General features: G+C 42.9%; 1 protein-coding gene across 1 annotated transcript in view; it reads left to right on the top strand.

Moving 5' to 3' along the window:
• Window positions 1-21,154, top strand: part of LOC140268899 (contactin-associated protein-like 4) — a 133,793-nt gene that overhangs the window by 98,056 nt on the left and 14,583 nt on the right. Inside the window, exons 15-19 of the mRNA XM_072363893.1 lie at window positions 4,014-4,141; window positions 4,477-4,647; window positions 7,237-7,455; window positions 16,958-17,197; window positions 20,730-20,954. Coding sequence (XP_072219994.1) covers window positions 4,014-4,141; window positions 4,477-4,647; window positions 7,237-7,455; window positions 16,958-17,197; window positions 20,730-20,954 — 983 coding nt within the window. The remainder of the gene's footprint in view (window positions 1-4,013; window positions 4,142-4,476; window positions 4,648-7,236; window positions 7,456-16,957; window positions 17,198-20,729; window positions 20,955-21,154) is intronic.

The raw sequence follows: 21,154 nt of genomic DNA, 5'->3' as shown, positions 1-21,154 counted from the left end.
GCAACAAATCTCCTGTAGAACCTTTCTAAAAACAAAAGATAAGACGCTGAGCGTGCTCAGCCACTCAGAGATGTTCCACACGTTCCAGGTATTAAGTTTAGATCCTGGTCGTGTCCCAGTCTCTGGGGAAAGCTCCTGCAGGGAGCTTCAACTACAAAACAAAACTTTCTGCAACACAAAAGAAGATCATGAGAATCTGTATGCTGTCCTTTCTGTCCACTAACTGGTGTCTGATGTAGAAACATAAATGAAGTACCAAAATAATCAGCAATTTATCTGAAAAATGTCTTAAACCTGCTGCAGGAGCCACAATTTTTATTCTACAGACACCGTTTTTTTATAATCAAAACATAGGAAAACTCGTCTTTTCTGACTTTCGAGCCATTTAAACACGCTGATTTGCACCTTTTGTGCTAGAAGCCTCCAAATTTATTTACATGGCACAACATTAAGACAGAAAGAGAGGTACAGCACAGAGAAAGTTATTCATCAAAGTCCTTTAATTCAATTAAATGTGTTTAATTAAAACAGAGCTAAACAGGAAAATTTAAAAGAAGGAAGAGGTGACGCAAACCTGCCGCCATCTGGGAGCAAACCTGTTAATAAAGTTCCAGAAGATCTGAGATGCACTTTGGCCCTAAACCCTTTTAAGCTCCATAAGGATGTATTAATCCCTTTCTTTGACAATAATCTGAGGTCTTAAGGTCTGCAGATACTCCGCAAGAACAGAGAAATGAGTTCTCTCTGGTTTGGGAGTTCTCTCAGCTTGTTCTCGACACATCAACTTTTTTCCCATGTGGGGCCATTCTCATAGTTTTGAGGTTGTTTGAGGCAGTGACGAAGTATGAAAATCTATATAACGCACCTCGTAAGATGTGTAAAGGCATGCAGATGGATAATAATTGGTGGAAAGAGGTAGTGCAGGTAGTCCTGAGCGCTGTGCAGAGAGGGTTGTTGCAAAAGATGGCCGAACAGCGTGTACAGATAAAGAAGAGTCCCACAGTTTCCCACTCTCAGATTCAAATAATGCTCAGCGTGTCGTGTGCTGCAGTGGGAGGGTCCTATGAGGACTTCCCATGAGTTTTGCAGTTAAAGTATGAAGAATGAACTTTTTTTCTTGTTCTTGGCACCTCAAGAAGACAAACAAATGTCTCTGTTCCTGCAGAGTGTGGACAGAGAGGACTGAGGCAGGGTTTGGTCCAAACACCTGCTGATTTAAGCACAGGGGCCTTTCTCTCAGTTTTAACACCTGTAGGGGCAGAAAAGTGAGCAAAATCAGGATGGCTCATTGAATGAGGAACTTTCAAACAAAAAAGCACTTTAAAAAAAGGCCAGAATTGTGTTTTTTTGGTGAGATTTTCGCTTGCTGGTGACTTCGGACTAGAGATAGATCGATATGTTTTTTTCAGGGCCGATACCGATTATTAGTAGACAAGGAGGCCGATAACCGATATTTGGAGCCGATATTCATTTGCAGTAAAAGTGAAAATATTGCCGTCAAAATTTTGAATAACACAAACTCTGACACTTAAATGAATTTAAATGGCTTTAAGCATATGTTTATTAAACAGATTTTCATATAACAGAACATGTTAGAGGTTTTTTTTCTTAGAACTTTAAAGTTAGAGTTAAAAGTGGCGCCACATGCTGACATATGCTCAACTCATCATGCTTACTGGTAATTTATTACTGTATTTGATTTTATTACATAAATGTTATATTTTAATATGTGATAGCAGGGACCCTGTTACTAAAAACTAGGCTGCTACATTACTAACGATTAATGTTACTGTAGCTGAAAAAATGCAATAGGAGAGACTCACATTAATCTATAGCCATCCCTCAACGTTCTTCCCTGCAATAAAACTGGACTGAATTGAGTTGGTTTTTACTCTCTCTCACACGTCTACTATCACTGAATATTTCCATATCCTGATGTTCAGCAGCCCGTCTGGAGGGACTGCGAGCGAGCAGAGCTGCCGCTTATGTTTATATAACGTTACTGGGCTCGCAGTTACTAGTAGTTGTGAGTTGTAGAGGGCTGGGATGTTTATTACAATTTCGGGAGAGTTTGCTGCCTTAACTTACCTTTGAAACATATATCTGCTCTCCGTAGCTTCTCCTCTAGTCAAAACTGTTTCTCCTCTCTGCCGTGTGTGTTAGTCGTGTGCACAGCTCTCACTGCTGATTGGCTGTTACCTGGCTCTGTGTGTAGCCAATCAGATGGTGCTGTGGGTGGGACAATGCTGGAGACACAGTAGAGACTACAGACAGAGAGGCGTGGCTAATAACCCGGTTTGAAATTGATCTCTTATCGGCCGTCGGATTTAAAAAAAAGCCAATATCGGCATTGGCTTTTTTTATGCGTCAAAATGCTGAAAATCGGCGCCCATAATCGATCCGGTCAATAATCGGACTGGTCGATAATCGATCCGGTCGATAATCGATCCGGTCAATAATCGGACTGGTCGATAATCGATCCGGTCGATAATCGATCCGGTCGATAATCGGACCGGCTGATAATTGGTCCGGTCCATAATCGGTCTGGTCGATAATCGGTCCGGTCGATAATCGGTCCGGTCGATAATCGGTCCATCTCTACTTCAGACACCCAAATGTATGCTCTCAGCTTTATAAACCAACTCTTTGATGGACGTGTAGTCAGTGCAGAGACCTCTGGACTGGAGTGATATGATCTACTTTTCTGGCATTAGGACTCGAGTATCAGACCAGAAAATACACCGTAACAGCAATCAAGTCTACTGAAGATAAAAGCATGAAGCAGCTTTTCTAAATCACTCTGACACTTTAACACTCGAAATATTCTTCAGGCGTTACCAGGCTGACTTCATGTGGCTTTTAAAGTTCAGGTGTGAGTCCATAACATCCAGATTTCTGGAGTTAAGCACAGTTTCTAACCTCATCTTTAAAGATAATGACCTCCATTTGTCTTGGTTTAACCAAAGAATTGTTTATTTGTTCGAACCACTTAAAAAGTATGATTCCCAAACAATATGGTGTCGTAGATTTATGCGCCTTCCACATAACGTTTTAAGTGTAAAGGGGTTAGTTGAAAACGTGCACATTTCATACACCAGAGACACCAACATCACACCGATGTGAGCGGGAAAGCCATGTGGCGCGAATCAGCGAATTTTCAGTCTGAGTCAGATAGACTGACTTATCGTCACCATGGCAACCACAACTGCCAATCAGAAGTCCCATTTGATGGAGATTTGAGCATCGATATCTTCTCTCCTCTCTTTGAGAGTTTCCCAATCTCAATATCTCCAGAAACTGTGTTAGTTTTAAGTTAAATTCATTAATTTTATCATAATAAGTCACTTTTTTATCACTCGTGATGCTGCGATAAATCCAGCTGTCCTCATCACTCCTAAATGGCGTCTTCCAACCATCACTTCCTCACCTGACAGGAAGATTGACGTGTAGATTATCCGAACATGGGTGTAAATGGACCGAGCTGCTTCCTCAGCTGTCCGTCTGCAGCTCTTTTGGAAAAACTGTCACACGAAGTGTCAGAGATGGAGTGTGGAGTGTCAGGGCGGATATGATACGATCGACTGACTATTAAAACGTCTTCTCCAAAAGTCGCCCTTTTCTGAGCCAAAATCCTGTCACAGTCTTGAGCTTTTATTCCATGACAACATCTTCATCCTTTGTTTTCATCTGTTTATCTTCCCGTTTCTTCATTTCTTTTTACACTTTTACCCTCCTCTTCTTCATCTTTCCTTTAGCTCCTCCATATGCTTCACCCCATGTCTCCTTTCTCTGCCTCAACAGCTTTCACTTCCTCCTCATCTCCTCTGATTTTGTCTCCCTTCTTCCTTCCTCCCTCCTTTTCACCTCTTCCCACTGTTCTCCACGTCCCCTTGCCACTTATGTTTTGTTCTTTCGGCCACTCCTCTAATTTCTTCTTCTTCTTCTTCTTCTTCTTCTTCTGCTACTCCCCCTTCCTCACCTGTCACCTCCTCCTCCTCCTCCTCTTCTCACAGGACTGAAGACTCGGGCCTCCTCACTCATAAAGAAAGCCTCCCGGTCAGGTCTCTTAATCTGGGCGACGTCCAGAGACCGGGTTCAGAAGCCGCCTACAGGGTGGGACCGCTCCGTTGTCATGGGGACAGTAAGTCAGTCTATGGTTGCTGTGGTTACAGTTGATGGAAATCATTTTACATTACATTTAAAAGGTTTAAATGACTAAAAGTGTATTTAATATTCAACTTTAAGTGGCGATAAGAGATGAATGAGTTCCTCTGGATGGGGTGACGCTGCTTCTCCTGAGTTTAATTAGAGCCCTAATTCATTTAAATCATCTGCCCCGTATCTGTAGATAGGTAAATAAAGTGTGGCAGTGATTACCTGAGCAAAACCACATAACAGAAATCACAAATTCATCAGTTAAACAGGTCGTCTCTCTGTTTACGCTCCATGACGCCGAGTTTTAATCGTGTTTTGCAGAGAATTTCTGGAACGCAGCATTTTTCGACAAGGAGACGTCGTACCTCCACTTTCCCACCTTCCACGGAGAGCTGAGCGCAGACATCTCCTTCCTTTTCAAGACCACTGCCTCCTCTGGGGTGTTCCTGGAAAACCTGGGCATCAAAGACTTCATCCGGATCGAACTGAGCTGTGAGTGCTGAAAGAGCCGGAGGGTGGAGGTTTAATGCAGATTAGGGGGATGTGTCGGGGAAACCTAGAAGTCTTAATCTGGATATGTGTTCACCCAGAGGATACAGAACGATCCCTCAGTGTTTATCCATAGCTGACCTAATGTAACTTCTGAAGCTTCTGGGGGAGGTCAGTGAACAAGTTTGACCCGCCTCACATCCGCTATCCTTCCCAAAGAGGTCAAACTCACTTTGTGTAGAGGTAAGATTGCCAGCTTTCATGTGGGAGATCTGGGTTCAAATCCCCTGCATGAAAGGTACTACCTCCAGTAGGGGTCCTTAGGCAAGACCTCCTTACCCTACCTGCCTACCTGTAAGTCTGCTAAATGCATAAATATATATATATATATATGATATATAAGTTTGACCCACCTCACATCTCTTATCCTTCCCAAAGAGGTCGAACTCACTTCAAACCAGAATGAACTAATGCACTCAGATTCTAAAGCTATCCATTCAAACTGGGCAGTTTCTGTCTACGGCTGCAAATAAAAGATGGACGATTGATTTCTAAAGCAAGCTAATGAACAAGATGTTTCCTGTTGCTATAATAATAATAATCCAAACAGAAACTCTAACACTGTTGCTTTCAGCCTTCGGTCACAGTTCAAAGAGCACTTCCACTTCAGTTTTACAGATTTTAGTTCCACTTTTCTGTATTTTTTCAAAGCTTTGTACCTTCTGATGGTGTTGTGTCTCAGAAATAAACCCCATAAAAGGGTTTTACACTGCACCTATGGTGACGTAACGGGTGTGAAAGCAAGAGGCACTTTGAAGCCGTTTCAGTCCATTTCTCCGGGTTAGTTTGAGGTTACTTTGCTGTTTCAGTGTTCTGTAGCATTTTCTTTAAAAATGGATGTGAGGGGACACCCAAGCAGAAACTAATACGGGGACCGGCCTTCTCCTCGGGGGAAATCATTGTCATGGTGGTGGCTGCGGCTCTGAACGCTGCTGCTGATCTGTCGGCGGCTGCCTCGGATCGCTCTGTTCCTCTGACTCTGAGGACAGTTGCTAAATGAAGTTACTGCAGGAAGTCGGGATATTGTTTTATCTTGCCCCGTCTTCACAGGGTAATACATCTTCTCCCTGCAACAATGCGAAGGATGAGCTTTTGTTTCAGAAATCTCATCGTTTCTTTTTGTTGGAATAAGCACAACACAAATTCTTCCCTTTGGAAGGTTTTACAGAAGCAGCAGGACTGAATGAGCATTTTAAAGAGAGGTGTCACCTGTTCCTGTCAGACCTGGCTGATATGAGGACCTGTACGGAGGGATTATAGAGATCCAGTTACAACTTTGTTCACCATATGTATCATATATCAACAGCAGAGCTGCTTTATGGCACAGTTCAAGCTTCTGGGCTTGTGTGTGTGTTTGATATCAAACCAACAACCACCTCAGTCAGCCTGGATCCTCTTTATTATTTATAATTCATCATTTTGTGTTAGTAACACACTCAAAAAACTCTTGATAGAGGAATGTTTACTTTTAAGTTACATCAGCCTCCCTTTATTGACCCTTTTCAGTAATTTGGGAGCTGAGGATACTGATTTTTGGAGTTTTTCAGAGGAATCTGTGTCCATTCTCATTGAAAACAAGGCTTCAGCTGCTCATCAGTGTGTGGTTTTTGTTTCTCTGCCTCAGTGGTACCTTCACACATATGAAGTGATCCATGCCATGGACTCTGATGCACCCCCCGTACCATTTTTTTGGTACCATTTTTCCCCAAAAGCAGCTGAAACGTGGACTCATCTGACCACAGAACACGTGTCTTTCTGTCCAGCTGCGATGAGCTCAAGTATAGTGATATACGGCTTCCTTCTTGTTTACCACAGTCTCAGCTTACACTTCTGGATGACTGTGTGGAGTGAAAATGATTTTACAAGCTGCTCCTGAGCCCATGTGGCTGTATTGATCATGGTGACGTGACGGTTTCTCGTGCCCTGCTGCAGTTTCTGTTGTTGGCTTCTCCATGCCGAGATTTCCCCGGACTGTGATGAACTGAAGAAGGATTTTTTACTGGAACGGACTGATGACTCTCTGATGAGTCTGACTTCGGAGCTCCTCCTTAATTGGAAAGACTTAAACTTTGGTGGATGCCAGAAATCTGCTACTTAGATATTCTTTAAGCCCCCCTCCAATACCCTGTATGATGATGTTTGTCACTTCCTGTTTGTATTTGAAATGTTTGCTGCTCACATGTTTGTTTCTATCCCCACATCTGTTCGTTACTCCAACACTTCCCCGTTGGCTCTGTTCTTTTGCCGTTTTATCTTTGGGAGTCCAGCCATCGATGATATTTAGAAGTTTGTCTGATTTTGGTATTTGCCGACACCTTTAAACTCTTGTTTTCCTTCGCCTGAGCCCTGCCTCCTTCTGCTGGATCGTGACCCGTCTTGCACCTCGGCCCTCGAAACTATTACAAAGTAACATCAGGCTGGTTTATTTACAGTTTTTAAGTTGTTCCTCCTCAAAGGAAAAGCTCAGGTGATAAAAGGTTGGAAATGACCTGTTTTTAAAAACCTGAATCTGGATGTATCTTTTCTTTCCAGCCTCCTCTCAGGTGGTTTTCTCCTTCGACGTTGGTAACGGCCCGCTGGACGTCCGTGTGGAATCGAGCGTCCCGCTCAATGACGACAGGTGGCATCGAGTCCGAGCCGAGCGCAACGTCAAGGAGGCGTCGCTTCGAGTGGATGAACTTCCTGTCGCCACGCAGGAGGCTCCTGCTGACGGTCACTTCCATCTGCAGCTCAACAGCCAGCTGTTCATAGGTGAGGACGAGCTGCATGGGGACAGTTTCACAGCAGGCTCGGTGGCTTTGATGTCATTTATGTCTCTGGGGCATCTGTCTCCTTATCGCCCTCCTTACAAAGCATCTCTTCAGTTCTGCCTTTCTGTCTTCGTTCCGTCTTAAATCTGCAGCTAACATGCAGAATCTGAAGCTTTTAGACCGTTTTTCTCTCTGCCTGCAGTGTAACGCTCGGCCTCCCTCCTACGGGGAAATCAGATGTTCCTTTATGAAAGACTGCGCTGTACACGGCTATTTCTGGTACCTGAGTGTAGTCCACACTGATTTTCATTTATTTAGAGGTGTGTAGCCTTCAGATAACAGTTTACCATTTACATTTTCTTATTGTTAGATGTGTGGAGGCTCTTTCTGTCCGAGCTGGTTTCGTTCGTCTTTTCTTTCTCCCAAAGTTTATCTCATGACTTTACTCCTTTATCAATTAGTGTTGTGCGTCACCTTCAACTCAAGACTCAAAATGAAGATATTCATCATAAGTTTTGCTAAAAGGTAGGTCGGTGTGCACCCTGTTCTTCCTTTAGCCCAGGTTCTGTACACTGGACTAAATCTTTACTGATGTGTTCAATGAGTGGCTAAACAAATATAAGGTTTATTTACAGACATTCTGCTGTAGATCTGCTGCTGTGTTTGGGATCTTTGTCCTGTTGATGAGCCAGTTTCAGCCCAGCTTTAGCTGTGGGACAGATGGCCTCACATTTGACTCTAGAATACTTTGGTATCCAGAGGAGTTCATGGTGGACTCAATGACTGCAAGGTGCCCAGGTCCTGTGGCTGCAGAACCAGCCCAGATCATCAGCCCTCCACCACCGTGCTTGACAGCTGGTATGAGGTGTTTGTGCTGATATGCTGTGTTTGGTTTCCTCCAAACGTGCTGCTGTGCATTATGACCAAACATCTCCACTTTGCTCTGGTCTGTCCAAAGGACATTGTTCCAGAAGTCTTGAGCTTTGTTCAGATGCAGCTTTGCAAACCTAAGCTGTGCTGCCATGTTCTTTTTAGAGAGAAGAGGCTTTCTCCTGCAGCCCTTCCAAACAAGCCATCCTTGTTCAGTCTTTTTCTAACTGTGCTCTCATGACCTTTAACCTTTAACATGCTAACTGAGGCCTGTAGAGTCTGAGATGTAGCTCTGGGCTTTTTCACCTTGGGGTGAACTTGCTGGGACGTCCACTCCTGGGAAGATTGACAGCTGTCCTGAATGTTTTCCACTTGTGAATAATCTTTCTCTCTGTAGAACGATGGACTCCAGATAGTTTGGAAATGGCCTTATAAGCCTTCCCAGACTGATGGGCAGCTTCTCTAAGGTCATTGCTGATGTCTTCCCTCCTTGGCATCGTGTTAACACACACCTGAATGCTGCAGAGCAGCAAACTGACAAAACTCACCTAATCGGGTGCATTAGATCAGCAGCACCTGGCTGCAGCTTCCCTTCTTAGTTCATATAGAACCAGCGAGGTTTGGACTTTTCTTTTAGCTTCACACACTTCAAACACATACAGGTCATGGGTTGTTTTCACCTACACATAATAATCTTAAATAGACTATATCCTATAAGGCAGGGGTCGGGAACCTTTTTGACTAAGAGAGCCATGAAAGCAAAAAATTTGGAAATTTATTTCAATGACAGCCATATAATATATTTTAGTAGCTCTTGGCACGCTTTCTTTCTGCTGTCTCCTGCCGGGTATTTTGATGCAAAGGTAGCATGGCGCGTGTCGAAGTGCCGCTTTACATTCGACCGTTTCATCGATGTAATTTTGTCTTTGCAAATTAGACACACCGCAGAATTTGCTCTCTCCACAAAGGCGAATTCTTCAGTCCATTCGGCCTGAAATGTACGATACTCGTCATCTTTTTTTCTTTTCGCCATCTTCTTCGTCGAAGGGTTAGCTTTGAGCTAATGACCGAGCAGACTGATTCAAAAGGGGGCGTTTACCTGTTTTACGCTGCAACGGCCAACATAGTCCAGTGATGGGGTTTTTCGTTCTTACTAACAAAGTCCCACCTTAAACAGAAAGAACCACACAAGAGATCAATATAAAGTTGAGCTTTTGCAAAAGGGGAGAGCCGTCGCTGCTTCAGCCACAGGTGTATGTGTCTAAGCAACCTACAACAATCTCCGACTCCCTCATTGCAGCAGCCTGGTTTTATTCAGAGATAAGAAAGGGGGAAGAGCTTTACAAAAACAAAAGGTTTCATAGAAAAGTCAGAACGTCGGTCGTTTACGTATGGAGGCACATCTGCCAATTAGAGTGTGAGACCTTGACGACAATCATACAAAGAGATACATCAATAAACTAGTGTGAATCAGCCATTGTTGGTTTGTAGTGTAAACTCGGGTGAACTCGGTTGACCTCTGGAAGACTCCGTCCTGAGGCATCTCTCTTTGTTCACAAGCACCCTCATTTCCTCGCCACATGATTGGAACTAAATGCAGTATATGTCATATAGGACATGTATAGTAAAGCGTAAGAAATGCAGTTAAAGCATAGCAATACAATTAAAGGCACAGTAAGGTAATTGTAACACAGGGTATATCATGAGATAAATGTTAAAAACCCTAACATCCAGTATCATCCAATTTAAAATAATGGACAATTGCTCCTGCAGCCCTGAACAGGACATGAAAAATCGATGGATGGATTAAAACAAGTGAGAATATTTTGTTTTATCTGCGAGCCAGATGCAATCATCAAAAGAGCCACACCTGGCTCGCGAGCCATAGGTTCCCGACCCCTGCTATAAGGCATAAAGTGGAATATCTGTGACAACATGCTTCTTCAACCCTATGAACTCCTCATAGACTGCTTTCCACAGTCGGCGGGTCTGATCTCCTTCAACAAAGTGCTGAACTGTTTTTTGGCCTGATGCCGCCAGCTGCTCAGCACTATTGAATCCGAAAGTGCTGAGGCGAAGGTTTCTGACCACTGAACAATAATCACAGTCAATAAATAAGCATGCAGCAGGGAGCTGTGATTATGCAGTACACAGGGTGCGATGTGATTTTGTGGAGCGACTCTGAACGATCCTGAAGTTGTTCATCAGGCAGTCGTGTAATTAAACCCCTGCGAACTCCGTCAGCCTCATTTACCGCGCTTCTATTTTTAAAGCTCTGTTTAAAAGCGTCTGCAAGACGCGAGACGGAAAAGAAAATCCATCTTTTGCTATCAGGTTACATCTTCCTGTAAATATTTTGTCATTTCAAGTCTGTAAACAGGTGGACAAACAAACCAATAAACTGAAATTGGATGACGGCAGCAGATGGAGGCAAATCTGGGAGAATATTGATTGGTTCAGTGTCTTTCAGCAACAGACAACTGTTTGGTTAACTAGATAATTGGATGGAAAACACACGAAAATAGAGAAAATCCTGAATATATAGCTGCTGAGCAGATTCCAAAAGTTTAAAACGCAAAATGAGGAAGTGAGCGGTGAGCAACATGAGGAGAATTAAGAGGCACCAACGATCCTGGTTCAGCCTGAACAGGCCAATTTCTCATTTAATTGCAAATTAAACATCTCATGAATATTTATGCTCTGTCCTGTTGTGTCTGAACAGCCCGAGACGACAGTTTGTCCAGTGATGGAAACCCTCTGCAGATGTCTTACTTCTGTAATCTCTAAAAGCATCCGTCCCGTATTCAAACAAAACAAGTTGCGTAAATATGTGTTCAAATGTGATAAAATGAAAGAAAACTCTCTTTTGTCTCAGCGAGGATCTGGATCCTGTGTGAACGTGAACATCCGCACTGCGTTATTCCTCTGCTGGTTTAAAGGCTTTGAACTGGGGCGAATTATCAAATGTTTGTCACAGTTTATGTTTTAATATTCTTATTTTCAGGTCATTTGTCACGTTTGGTTCGCTCATGTCACCAGTTTTCCGTTTCACAGCTGCACATCATCACCAATCACCTCCCCACAGCACTTAGTTTCCAGGTTCAGTCTTTGCAGAATCCTCACTTTCCTTTTCCACGCCACGAGAGCCAAGTCTGGTTTTGCCTCATAGTCTTAATCTTATGCTGAGTTTACACCAAACGATTTCCAGTCCCAGACTAAAAACTGACAGTCTTTAGGAGTCTAACTGGAGTCTCGGCGCGCTCCCGTCATCTCGATCGTTAAGGTTAAGGCGGTAATCTGTGTTAAATTTAAGGTGGTAATCTGCATTAAATTTAAGGTGGTAATCTGCATTAAATTTAAGGTGGTAATCTGCGTTAAATTTAAGGTGGTAATCTGCATTAAATTTAAGGTGGTAATCTGCAGTCTGCGACCGCGTTTCATACCAGTCTTTCCCCTGTCTTGGGCTCATATCAAACGTGTTTAATATTGTCGCAGTGATGTAACACAATCAACAGCCAATAGATGAGTTCTGACAACATCGGAAACAGGAAGCAGACAGTCAATAACAAACATGTCGGCGGACGGAGAAGAGAGTGACCAGCAGGCGGCCCCCGTCCATACAGCCAAGGCCATATTCTGTGGCGTTTTCTCTTCTTTTTGTTGGGTTTTTCTCTACAAACCGCTGCACAGACAAGAGCAGCTGCAGCTAAAAGCTGCTTCTCCTCCATTTTTGTAAAACTTCTGCTGAGCATGATGGGAAAAAAATCAAAAAAATCTAGTTGTAGTCTTGTAAATAGTGACCCTGCAAGATTCAGTCTTTGTAAAATCTTTAGTCTGAGGCTCGTCTGGGACTAAAACCTCTAAACACTAGTCTTTAGATGTGAGATGATAGCCTTTCAGAGTCTTTTCAAAGCCTTCTGGTGTGTGGGTAGCAATAGTCTTGCATTTTGTTAACCACAGTCTTGTTTTCTTGCTTATTCGCCATAGTAAATAAACTATAAATAAACCTTTTGATTTGGAAGTCTGCATCTGGGTCCTCCCTTCCTCCACGGTTCTTGACAATGTTGTGTGATGTATTTAAGCATAAATCCCATTTTCGTTCGAATTAGGCTTATATTCAACATGAATGTTGCTTTTATGTGAAAACATTGTGATAAGATAGAAAATGTTTATTTACTCATCAAGTTTTCCTCGTCTATCTCAGGGTCGGGAACCCTTTTGGCTGAGAGTGTCATGCCAGGTCTATGTGTTCTTTGCTCCTGCTTTATTTTGGTAGTCACTTCCTGTCACAGTCTCTGTCGTCATCCTAATTCTTTTCACCTGTGCATCATCGTCTTCCCCTCTGTTTAGTGTATTTATACCCCAGCATTTCCCTGGCTTTCACCTTATTTGACCCCATGTTTTTTGACCAGAGATTCTGCCAGACGGTTTTGTACTTTCGCTTATCTGCTCTCGCCAGCCCGTGTACCAAACCTTGGGATTATTAAACCGACACTGGTTCAGACTGTCTGTCTGAGTCGTGCATTTGACAGAGAGAGCCATTTGATATTTTTTAACACTGAATACAACTAAATGCATGTAAAGTAAGTACGATCGCTGGGGTTTTGTGTTCTGTTGTAGTTATTTCCTGTTTTATTTTGGTAAATCCTGTTCCTTTTCTGTTAATTTCCTGCGTTACACCTGGTTTATGCATTTTATTTCTGTATTTTAGATGTATTTTTTGTTTCCTCCTGGTTTTGTTTCCTCCTTTTGGTCCCTGTGACTCCCTCCCGGTTTGTTCTTGGCACCAGTTTTTGGATGTACTTTTGTTTTTGGACCTGTCTCTGCCTGTTCTTGGAAGGTAATTAAGCTCTTCAGGTCCAATATCTGCCTGGCTCCCGTCTGCTTTTGGGTCGTCTTGCTCCCCGAATCCTGACAGAATTCCATTTTACTCGACCTAATTTGTGAAACAAACTGTTCCTTTGTCTGAATTTTAAGCTGCTGTATTCGTATGCCGTAAGCCTGCCTCGCTTTGTAAGACTGTGAAGTCCATTGTTTTGATTAATAAGCCATGTTATTGCCTGGCATGGATTTGCGTTATAATCCACACAAAGCTGCTTCCATTGTAGGTGCTAAAATTCACAGCACTTTAAATTAAGCTCAGTTCTGGATCCAGGAATAAATTTCTAATAAGTTTACAGTTCATTCTTGTCAGAGTGAGGTTGTTTTTTTTAACAAAACGCACAGGATTTGCAAACCTCAAACACAGTCTCAGGACATCATTCCATCTTTCTATCAATATTTTGTGTGTAAATCTAAAATAATTTTAATAGAAACTCAAAAAAAGAAGTAAAATTACCCTCTGTGTCAAAAAACACATTTTCTGTGGTGTAAACAGACGAATCCTGCTTCAAAAACCATACTGTGTGTTTAAAAGATGTCGCCCAATGCTGAATGTTCAGCATGTAGAGGCTTTAAATGGCACAAATTGCAACAAACTCCACACCCCCACTTCATCCTGCCCTTCTAAATGTTTAAGAGAAACACAAGTGGACTTAAAAATGCAAATGACTTACTCCAGAGGAGATGTTTGGCTTGTTCCTTGTGAGCTACAGTAGTTTAAAAGGCGACCCACAGCCTCTTTGTGAATAAAAAATATGTATTTAATATAGCAGTTCAGCTTAAATAAAGCAGAGTTATGAATATCATGGCTCTGATACCATTAAACCTGTAAATGTTAAACTCTGGAACTTTAAAGCCTCGAGTCGAACATTTCAGGGTTTTGAGGATTTATTCCGACTTTGTACTTTTTCATGATAATCGTGTTGATTTGACTAAAACTGGACATAAATGTCTGTAAATGTTTTAGTGTGACTGAAACTGTGGGACCAGGTTTTAATCAGACCGGCCCTCCTTTACGGCGCTCCAGAGCAGTCACCCACCAATCGGAAGGTCGGTGGTTCGACTCTGGCTTCCCCAGGATACATGTCGAAGCGTCCTTGGGCAAGACACTGAACCCCATGTTGCTCCCCCAGTGTATCATTGGGGGTATGAATGTGTGTGAATGATTAGAAAAGCACGTAGTTATATCCTAAGACGTGCTGTATGAATGTGTGTGAGTGGGGTGAATGCGGCATGTAGTGAAGCGCTTTGAGTGGTCAGCTAGACTAGAAAAGCGCTATACAAGTACAAGTCCATTTACCATTTACCATCCCAGGCTTTGACCTGGAAAATAAAAGAAAAAGCTGATAACTTCTCATTTAAGTTGTTTAAGAAAAGTAAATAAATCTTTACAGATGGTGCAAAATGCTCTTCTGAGCACATTATTGAGTGTTGGACAGTAGTGACTCAGTGAATAAGGCTCTTAACTATGATTGAAGTTTGTGTTTCAACCTTGTTTCTGGTATCTTGGTGGAATTGACATCAAACGTGCTCAAAGTGCACGTTCACAGCCTTCAATGACTCTTTGATCTGCCTGAGCCGCGCAGGTCTGACCACCCTGTGCTGTTTTTATCTGTTGCTTTCGCTCGTCTCAGAGCTGAAGCCGTAGGGTCAGATTTATTAACTGAGTTCTGAACTCCCTGCATGTTGTGCTCTTTAAGCTCTTCATCGCCCCCCCTTCAATCACCTTGATGATTACTTTGATCCCCATTAAATCCCAGCGTAGCTTTGACGTTTCATACGGAGAAACTGAGCAGGTCTCGTGAGAGCAACTTAATTTCTGATGGCTAAAAGTACCTTGAAGTTTCTTCTTGCTGCTCTGGTCAGAGGTGGAGTTCATCTGCATTTTCATTCTTTGAAGTTTGCTTTGATCTCCACATCACAAATCCCTCATTATGCTTTTTTAAGTGTTTTCTGAGGCCAGCATTTGATGTGGAGAGGCTGTCATTCACCTGATGCTGTCCCGGGTTTGTTTTCTGACAGCCATTTCTTTGTGCTGGTGCTTTGTTGCTGTGGTCAGAGGCGCTGATCCAGTAGAGCCACAAATCGCCATTTAACCTCTTCTTTCATCATTATGTTATATCACACAATCATAGTTCTTGAATATTGGTCAGAAGGTCAAATGAAGCACATGTGTTGCTTTGATTGGGCTGAAATTCCTCTGAGTTGATTCTTTAACAGGAAATGTGAGCAGCTGTGTTGCGTTATCACTAATTTCTTTACATTTTGATTCCAAAGAGTCCGACTTTCTGCATCTTTTCAAAAATGTTCAAAAAGACTGAAAATCAGCCCATTGAGGCCACTTATGATGACAATCAGGCAGCCAAACTGTCCTGATTTTATAACCGCAGCCTCATCTGAGGAAATCACCATTAAAGTAGCTTAAAGGCAACGTCTGTGCAGTGAATTCAGCCGAACTAACATGTGAGGATCAACCAGAGAGAAAGATGGAGGCGGCACAATGTTTTTTCACTGTTGTTAAAGGAGAAGTTCGCTTTTTTAAAACCTGGACCTTATTTCTGGCATAAGATACGTTCACCTACTCACCAGTAACAGTTGAATATATATGGTGAATATATATGCCATATTTAGATCGCCGGCATCGCTGATAGTTCACTCCCGTTATATGTATATATATATATATATATATATACGTGGATCTAAATAGCGTCCGAAGGAAGGTATTTTATGTCAGAAATAAGGTCCAGGTTTAAAAAACACCAACTTCTCCTTTAAATGAACCGCCGTGTACGTAACTGTGCAAAACTACTTGCAGATAAGGCCCAAATCTTCCTTTTCTTTGTCTTTTGGCCACATCTGGAGCTCACAACATTTAACCGATGTAAGAGCTGACTTCGGGCCACATCTGACCAAACAATAACCCAACTTAGGCAGAACTCATGACCGTTGTGCCACATCTGGCTCTTACAACACTCGTCCGTACAATAAAAGAACCGTAAGTGCCATAATGGGCACAGTTTAGGCCCAATTGTGTCTGCAGTGGGTTTGAAAACATCTGGAGAAGAAAGGGGTGATCACAGATTCTTTATTCATTCAATTATCTGCCCCCGTGTCAGCTGGCCGTGTTTGATCTGAATATCTTGGATCATCTCCAAGAATCAAACGTGTTTTCTGGGTGAAGCTTCACTTGTGAGGGAGGATGATTCATTGTTCTGGGCTCATGAACAGAAAGGTGAATTCACCTCTTGATTATGTGGATCATTATGCAGAAAGCGGGTGATTCTCGGGCTGGTTGATGTGCAGTTAGACGTGCATGTTAAGCAGATCGTCTTCAGCCTGTGAATAATCACAGAGACTCGTGTTAGCGAGGATTTATGTTCGGCGTTTACTGTAAAAGTATGAGCCTTTCTGAGGAAAGTTTCTTCTTCTGTTGTTGGTTCGCTGCAGAGACGGGAGTCTAACGGTGATTTATTGGAGTGAAACTGCTGCTGAACAACAGCAAGTTGTCATCCTCAGACTCTGAGAGCAAACAGCCGCCTCCTGAGTTCGTGCCTTGAGCACAAAGAGATTCCAGTCTGTGATCTTTGCAGAAATAAAAGGGCTTATAAAATGCACAGTTTGGTCACATAACTCTAATTTAACGGCACTGTTTACATTTTCTGAGGACTTCATTTGCAACATAAACTGTTTTTTATCTTCGTTGGTTAGCTGGATGTGTTGAGCACGGCTGTTCTGTTCTGTTTTCATGTCAGGAGGCACAGCGTCGAGGCAGAAAGGCTTCCGGGGCTGCATTCGCTCCCTGCAGCTGAACGGCGACACTCTGGACCTGGAGGAGAGGGCGAAGATCACACCCGGGGTGCGACCCGGCTGCCCCGGTCACTGCAGCAGCTACGGGTCGCTCTGCCAGAACCAGGGCCGCTGTGTGGAGAAGCCCAACGGCTTCCACTGTGACTGCAGCCTGACCGCGTTCACTGGAGTCTTCTGCAACACAGGTACTCGCTTACAGCGATGTCAAGTGTCCAGAGCCTTTCATTTCAGTACCGGTGGAGGGAAAATGACAAACTAAGAGGCATAAAATGTTTTTAACAGACATCAGTGGTGCTCCTTAATAAGTACAAAGCTTTCCACCCTGACTGCATTTCTGATCAGTTAGTTTCCCAAATATCATTCGCTTTGTTCAAACTAAAGCTGCAGTTTGGTGTTTATGAAAGCTAAACTGTGTGTTCATGACCCAATGATCATGTGACGGTGCAAGAGTCAGATTTATGTCTCATTTTTTTAAGTTTGTGGTCGAGTTTGCATATAATTTCTCTGCGAAGGTGTATGAAATACAGTGTTCCTTTCTTTCAATGTCTTTCCCAGATAAACTGCTGGTGTGTTTCATGTCTGAAGGAGGAGATCTTAGACTATCTAAAACCAGGAAGGTCTGAATGTTTGTTTCTTTAAAAAAAAGTTAAAGCAACCATAAACTAATCTGACGCAGGTAGATTTGTACATGACGACATCTTTTAAAAAGATAATAAACATATGGACATATGTTTAATGACTCTTGGTACATTCAGACACAATGGAAATGTGAAACTAACCCACCGAAGCTGCTGAATAAAAAAACAAACTGCACTGGAAAAGAAAGCTTGTATTTGACATTCACAGGACAGATTTCAGGTGCTGTTTCACTTGAGTGGCGCCGCCGTCTCTGACTGAGTCCCATCATGTCTTGGCTCACTCCCGTCGGTTCTGCTTCAGTGTTTCTGGCTCATGACTCTCATAAATCAAGGTTAACGCTGTTGTTTTTTTTAAATTAGGTGTAATTTCTGAGCTCGACCGTTGAATGTTTCTGTTTGCATGAAAATGACCTTGATGATTGAGATTTAAGCCATGCAGCCGTTTCTTAAAAATGAGAAAACACAGCAGTTTCTAACAGGTGTTTTTCTGTTTTTACTCCTCTTTAACAAGAAGAACTTGGAAACTGTGTGACATGAAAGGTTTAAAGAAAGTAGTGGCTGTTTGATGTGAGCAACAACGCGTCATCACTTTGTTCTTTACGCTTTCCGTGAGCTCAAGTGAGTTCAGCCATCTTTATTTCTATAAAGGGAGCCTCTTAACTCTCCTCCCACCATGTATTGATGTCCACTCGTCCTCCGGTTCTCGTCTCCCCACAACATGATGATGCACACTTTGTTTTTCTGACTATCGGTGTTTGATATTTCAAAAGTTAACCTTGGTTTCCTGTCGGAAAATCAAAGCAGGAACTACGATTTCTGGGAACAAATCTGTAAAAATGGGGCAACACAGACAACTGTCTTCACGCCATGTGACTGTCAGCCAGTTCACGCTCTATGGATCAGTTACAGAGACGCATCCCCTACAAATTAAAATAAATCCTCTGCTCATTTCTCTAGCTGTCGCTAAGAAAGTCGTCCTCCAGAACTGGAAAAACAAGCAACTCGTGGCACTTTCCTTACAGAAGGATTAAAGAAGTAACGCTCACAAAAAAAAACATACGTCAGCCAAACACGGCTTCAAACTGCTCAGACTCCTAAGACTCATCATCCCGCCTTGTCCCTTGTTGCAGCTCGAAGACGAGCCGAGAGCAGATGCAGCCACTGAGAGCTGGAGTTAAGACTGAGTTTATTTACAGAGGATGATGCTGAAAGCCCGGGGAGGATCCGGGTGGTCAGGGAACGCTGAGAGAGGAGGGAGACGGTTAGTGGGAATCCAAGTGAGAGAACTGTCTGGACAAGGGGTAATGAATTGTTCTCACAGAGTCCAGGAGGATTTCCAGAGTGGAGGGGAGGATGCTGGCTGTGGTGCATTGGCTCTGAGTCATTAGTGCAGGCAGGAAGGTTTCGTGTGAACACAGCAGACGCTCATCACTAGCATAGGAATCCAGAGCGAGGAAAACAACAATGGGATCGGTGCCGAGGAACACTTTAGCGCAGTGTTTCTCAATTCCGGTCCTCATGACCCACTGCCCTGCATGTTTTCGATGTTTCCCTCCTCCACCACACCTGATTCAAATGATCAGCTCGTCATCAAGCTCTGCAGTGGCCTGATAAGGAGCCATTCATTTGAATCGGGTGTGGTGGAGGAGGAGGGAAACATCAAAAACATGCAGGGCAGTGGGTCATGAGGACCGGAATTGAGAAACACTGCTTTAGCGTGAACACAGGATTCGGCCTAATCACCACTAGTGGTGACTGGTTGCTCCTGCAGCTCCTTAAGACATTAAGTCATAAGTCATTATTAGGAACAGGTGTGAAGGCAGGCGCAATCCAGACTCCGCCCCAGACTTCCTGGACACCTGCTAAGACTCCGAAACCACAGCAAAACAGCCCAGCCAAGCATGATTCTCCTCTGAAAGTTCCTACTTTTTGTGATTTTTGAAGCTCTTTGTTGGACAAAGTGTCGGTTTTACAAGATATATAATTTTGTCCTCTGGCTATAATGTAACCTCTATAATTATAATTTCTGAAGCATTTGCATGATAACCAAGAAAAGGGAACTTAAAGAGTGCATCTTCTGCCAAGGCCAATGCTCTACTTTACAAGTCTAACTTCTTAAGCTACTTCTGAAACTTACAAAACGTCCTCAGTGTCTCTCAGCAAAAGACCAAAACAGACATTTTTTTTACTTTTACCTAATTAAAACCGCAAATTAGAGGTAAATAATTGCCTCTTAACAATGATTAAGTGACACAGATATTATTGAAAGTATTTGGAAAGCGAGCATAAAAGGGCTTTATGTAAGTCCGTCCTGGGGCTTTGAAAGAGATGATGATTAAAAATCGCTTTCAGATGAACTCTGGCCTATTTACAGCTATGTGAATCTGTTAAATAACAATAACAACAGGGACTAACTAACCCACAACCGCTTAAAGGGATTTTTTTTTGTTTCTTTCTTAAGTGGGGTTATTTGCAGTACTTCTGAGTAATCAGTGAGTAACCTGCAGTAGAAAGCAATCGGAACAATCTTCATTTGGAGCATCAGGAGCTTTCCTGATGAACAAGCTAACAGTAGAAACAACAAAGAGCACAAAAGTAGTGATGACGAGATGAAGCTTCAAGAAGCACCAAAGCTTTCCATCCGTGTAGTTCAAAAATGGGCCGAAGCTTCATTTGCTCGACTGCACCATCAATAAATGTAAAGCAGGTGGTGATTGAAATGTCCCCATGGGATTTATTAAGTATTTCTCTTCTGTTTCGTATAATCATTATTGTGTGAAACAGATCAGCTCAAAATGCTCCCAGACAGGAGAAAATCTCCTCTTTCTGGCTCCATAACAAAAAGGCAGCTGCTATGAACAATAAGTTCGCAACATAAGGTTCTAAATCCACACAATGTGAGGTTCGATCCATTTCGAATTACATGCGAAGCCTTCCTTCATGAGGCCTCGAACGTCACCCATAGGTCATCGACACGCTTCAATACGCACTTCACAAAATAAATCAGCTCCAACAACACTCTCTAATCTCCCAGATATTCAGCCAAAGGTCTTACAACTAAAACTGATTTATCTTCCAGAGGTGTCGGCCAGCTTCAAGTCGGGAACGTCGGTCAGCTACACCTTGAAGGAACCTCAGGAGCTGAGCAGAAACGCCAGCGCTCTGCCCTCCTCGGTCTACTCTGACGGGACTCTGAGAGGGGAGAAGGTCTCCCTGAGCTTCAGGACGACCCAGAGTCCGGCTCTGCTGCTCTACGTCAGCTCCTACCACGGAGGGTACCTGGCTCTGCTCATCAACAAGCATGGTGAGGAGGACACGAGGGAGTTGTCTGGTGTTTTCCTTACCCTAACCTCATTCTGTTTTTACTTAATCCTCTTCCTTTTCTGGACTTTTTAGCCCTCGCTCAAGGTAGGAGAAAGAAGCACTGAAAAACTGGCATTTAATTCAGTCAGGATATCAAAATAATTATATCCAACAAAGGGGTTTTTGCTATAAATATGTACA

The sequence above is a fragment of the Leuresthes tenuis genome, unplaced genomic scaffold, assembly GCF_036924035.1.
Source record: "Leuresthes tenuis unplaced genomic scaffold, fLeuTen1.0.hap1 SCAF_14, whole genome shotgun sequence".
In the NCBI taxonomy this organism is placed as follows: domain Eukaryota; kingdom Metazoa; phylum Chordata; class Actinopteri; order Atheriniformes; family Atherinopsidae; genus Leuresthes; species Leuresthes tenuis.
Note: the sequence above shows the minus strand (reverse complement) of the source record. Positions and strands in the feature narration are given on the sequence as shown.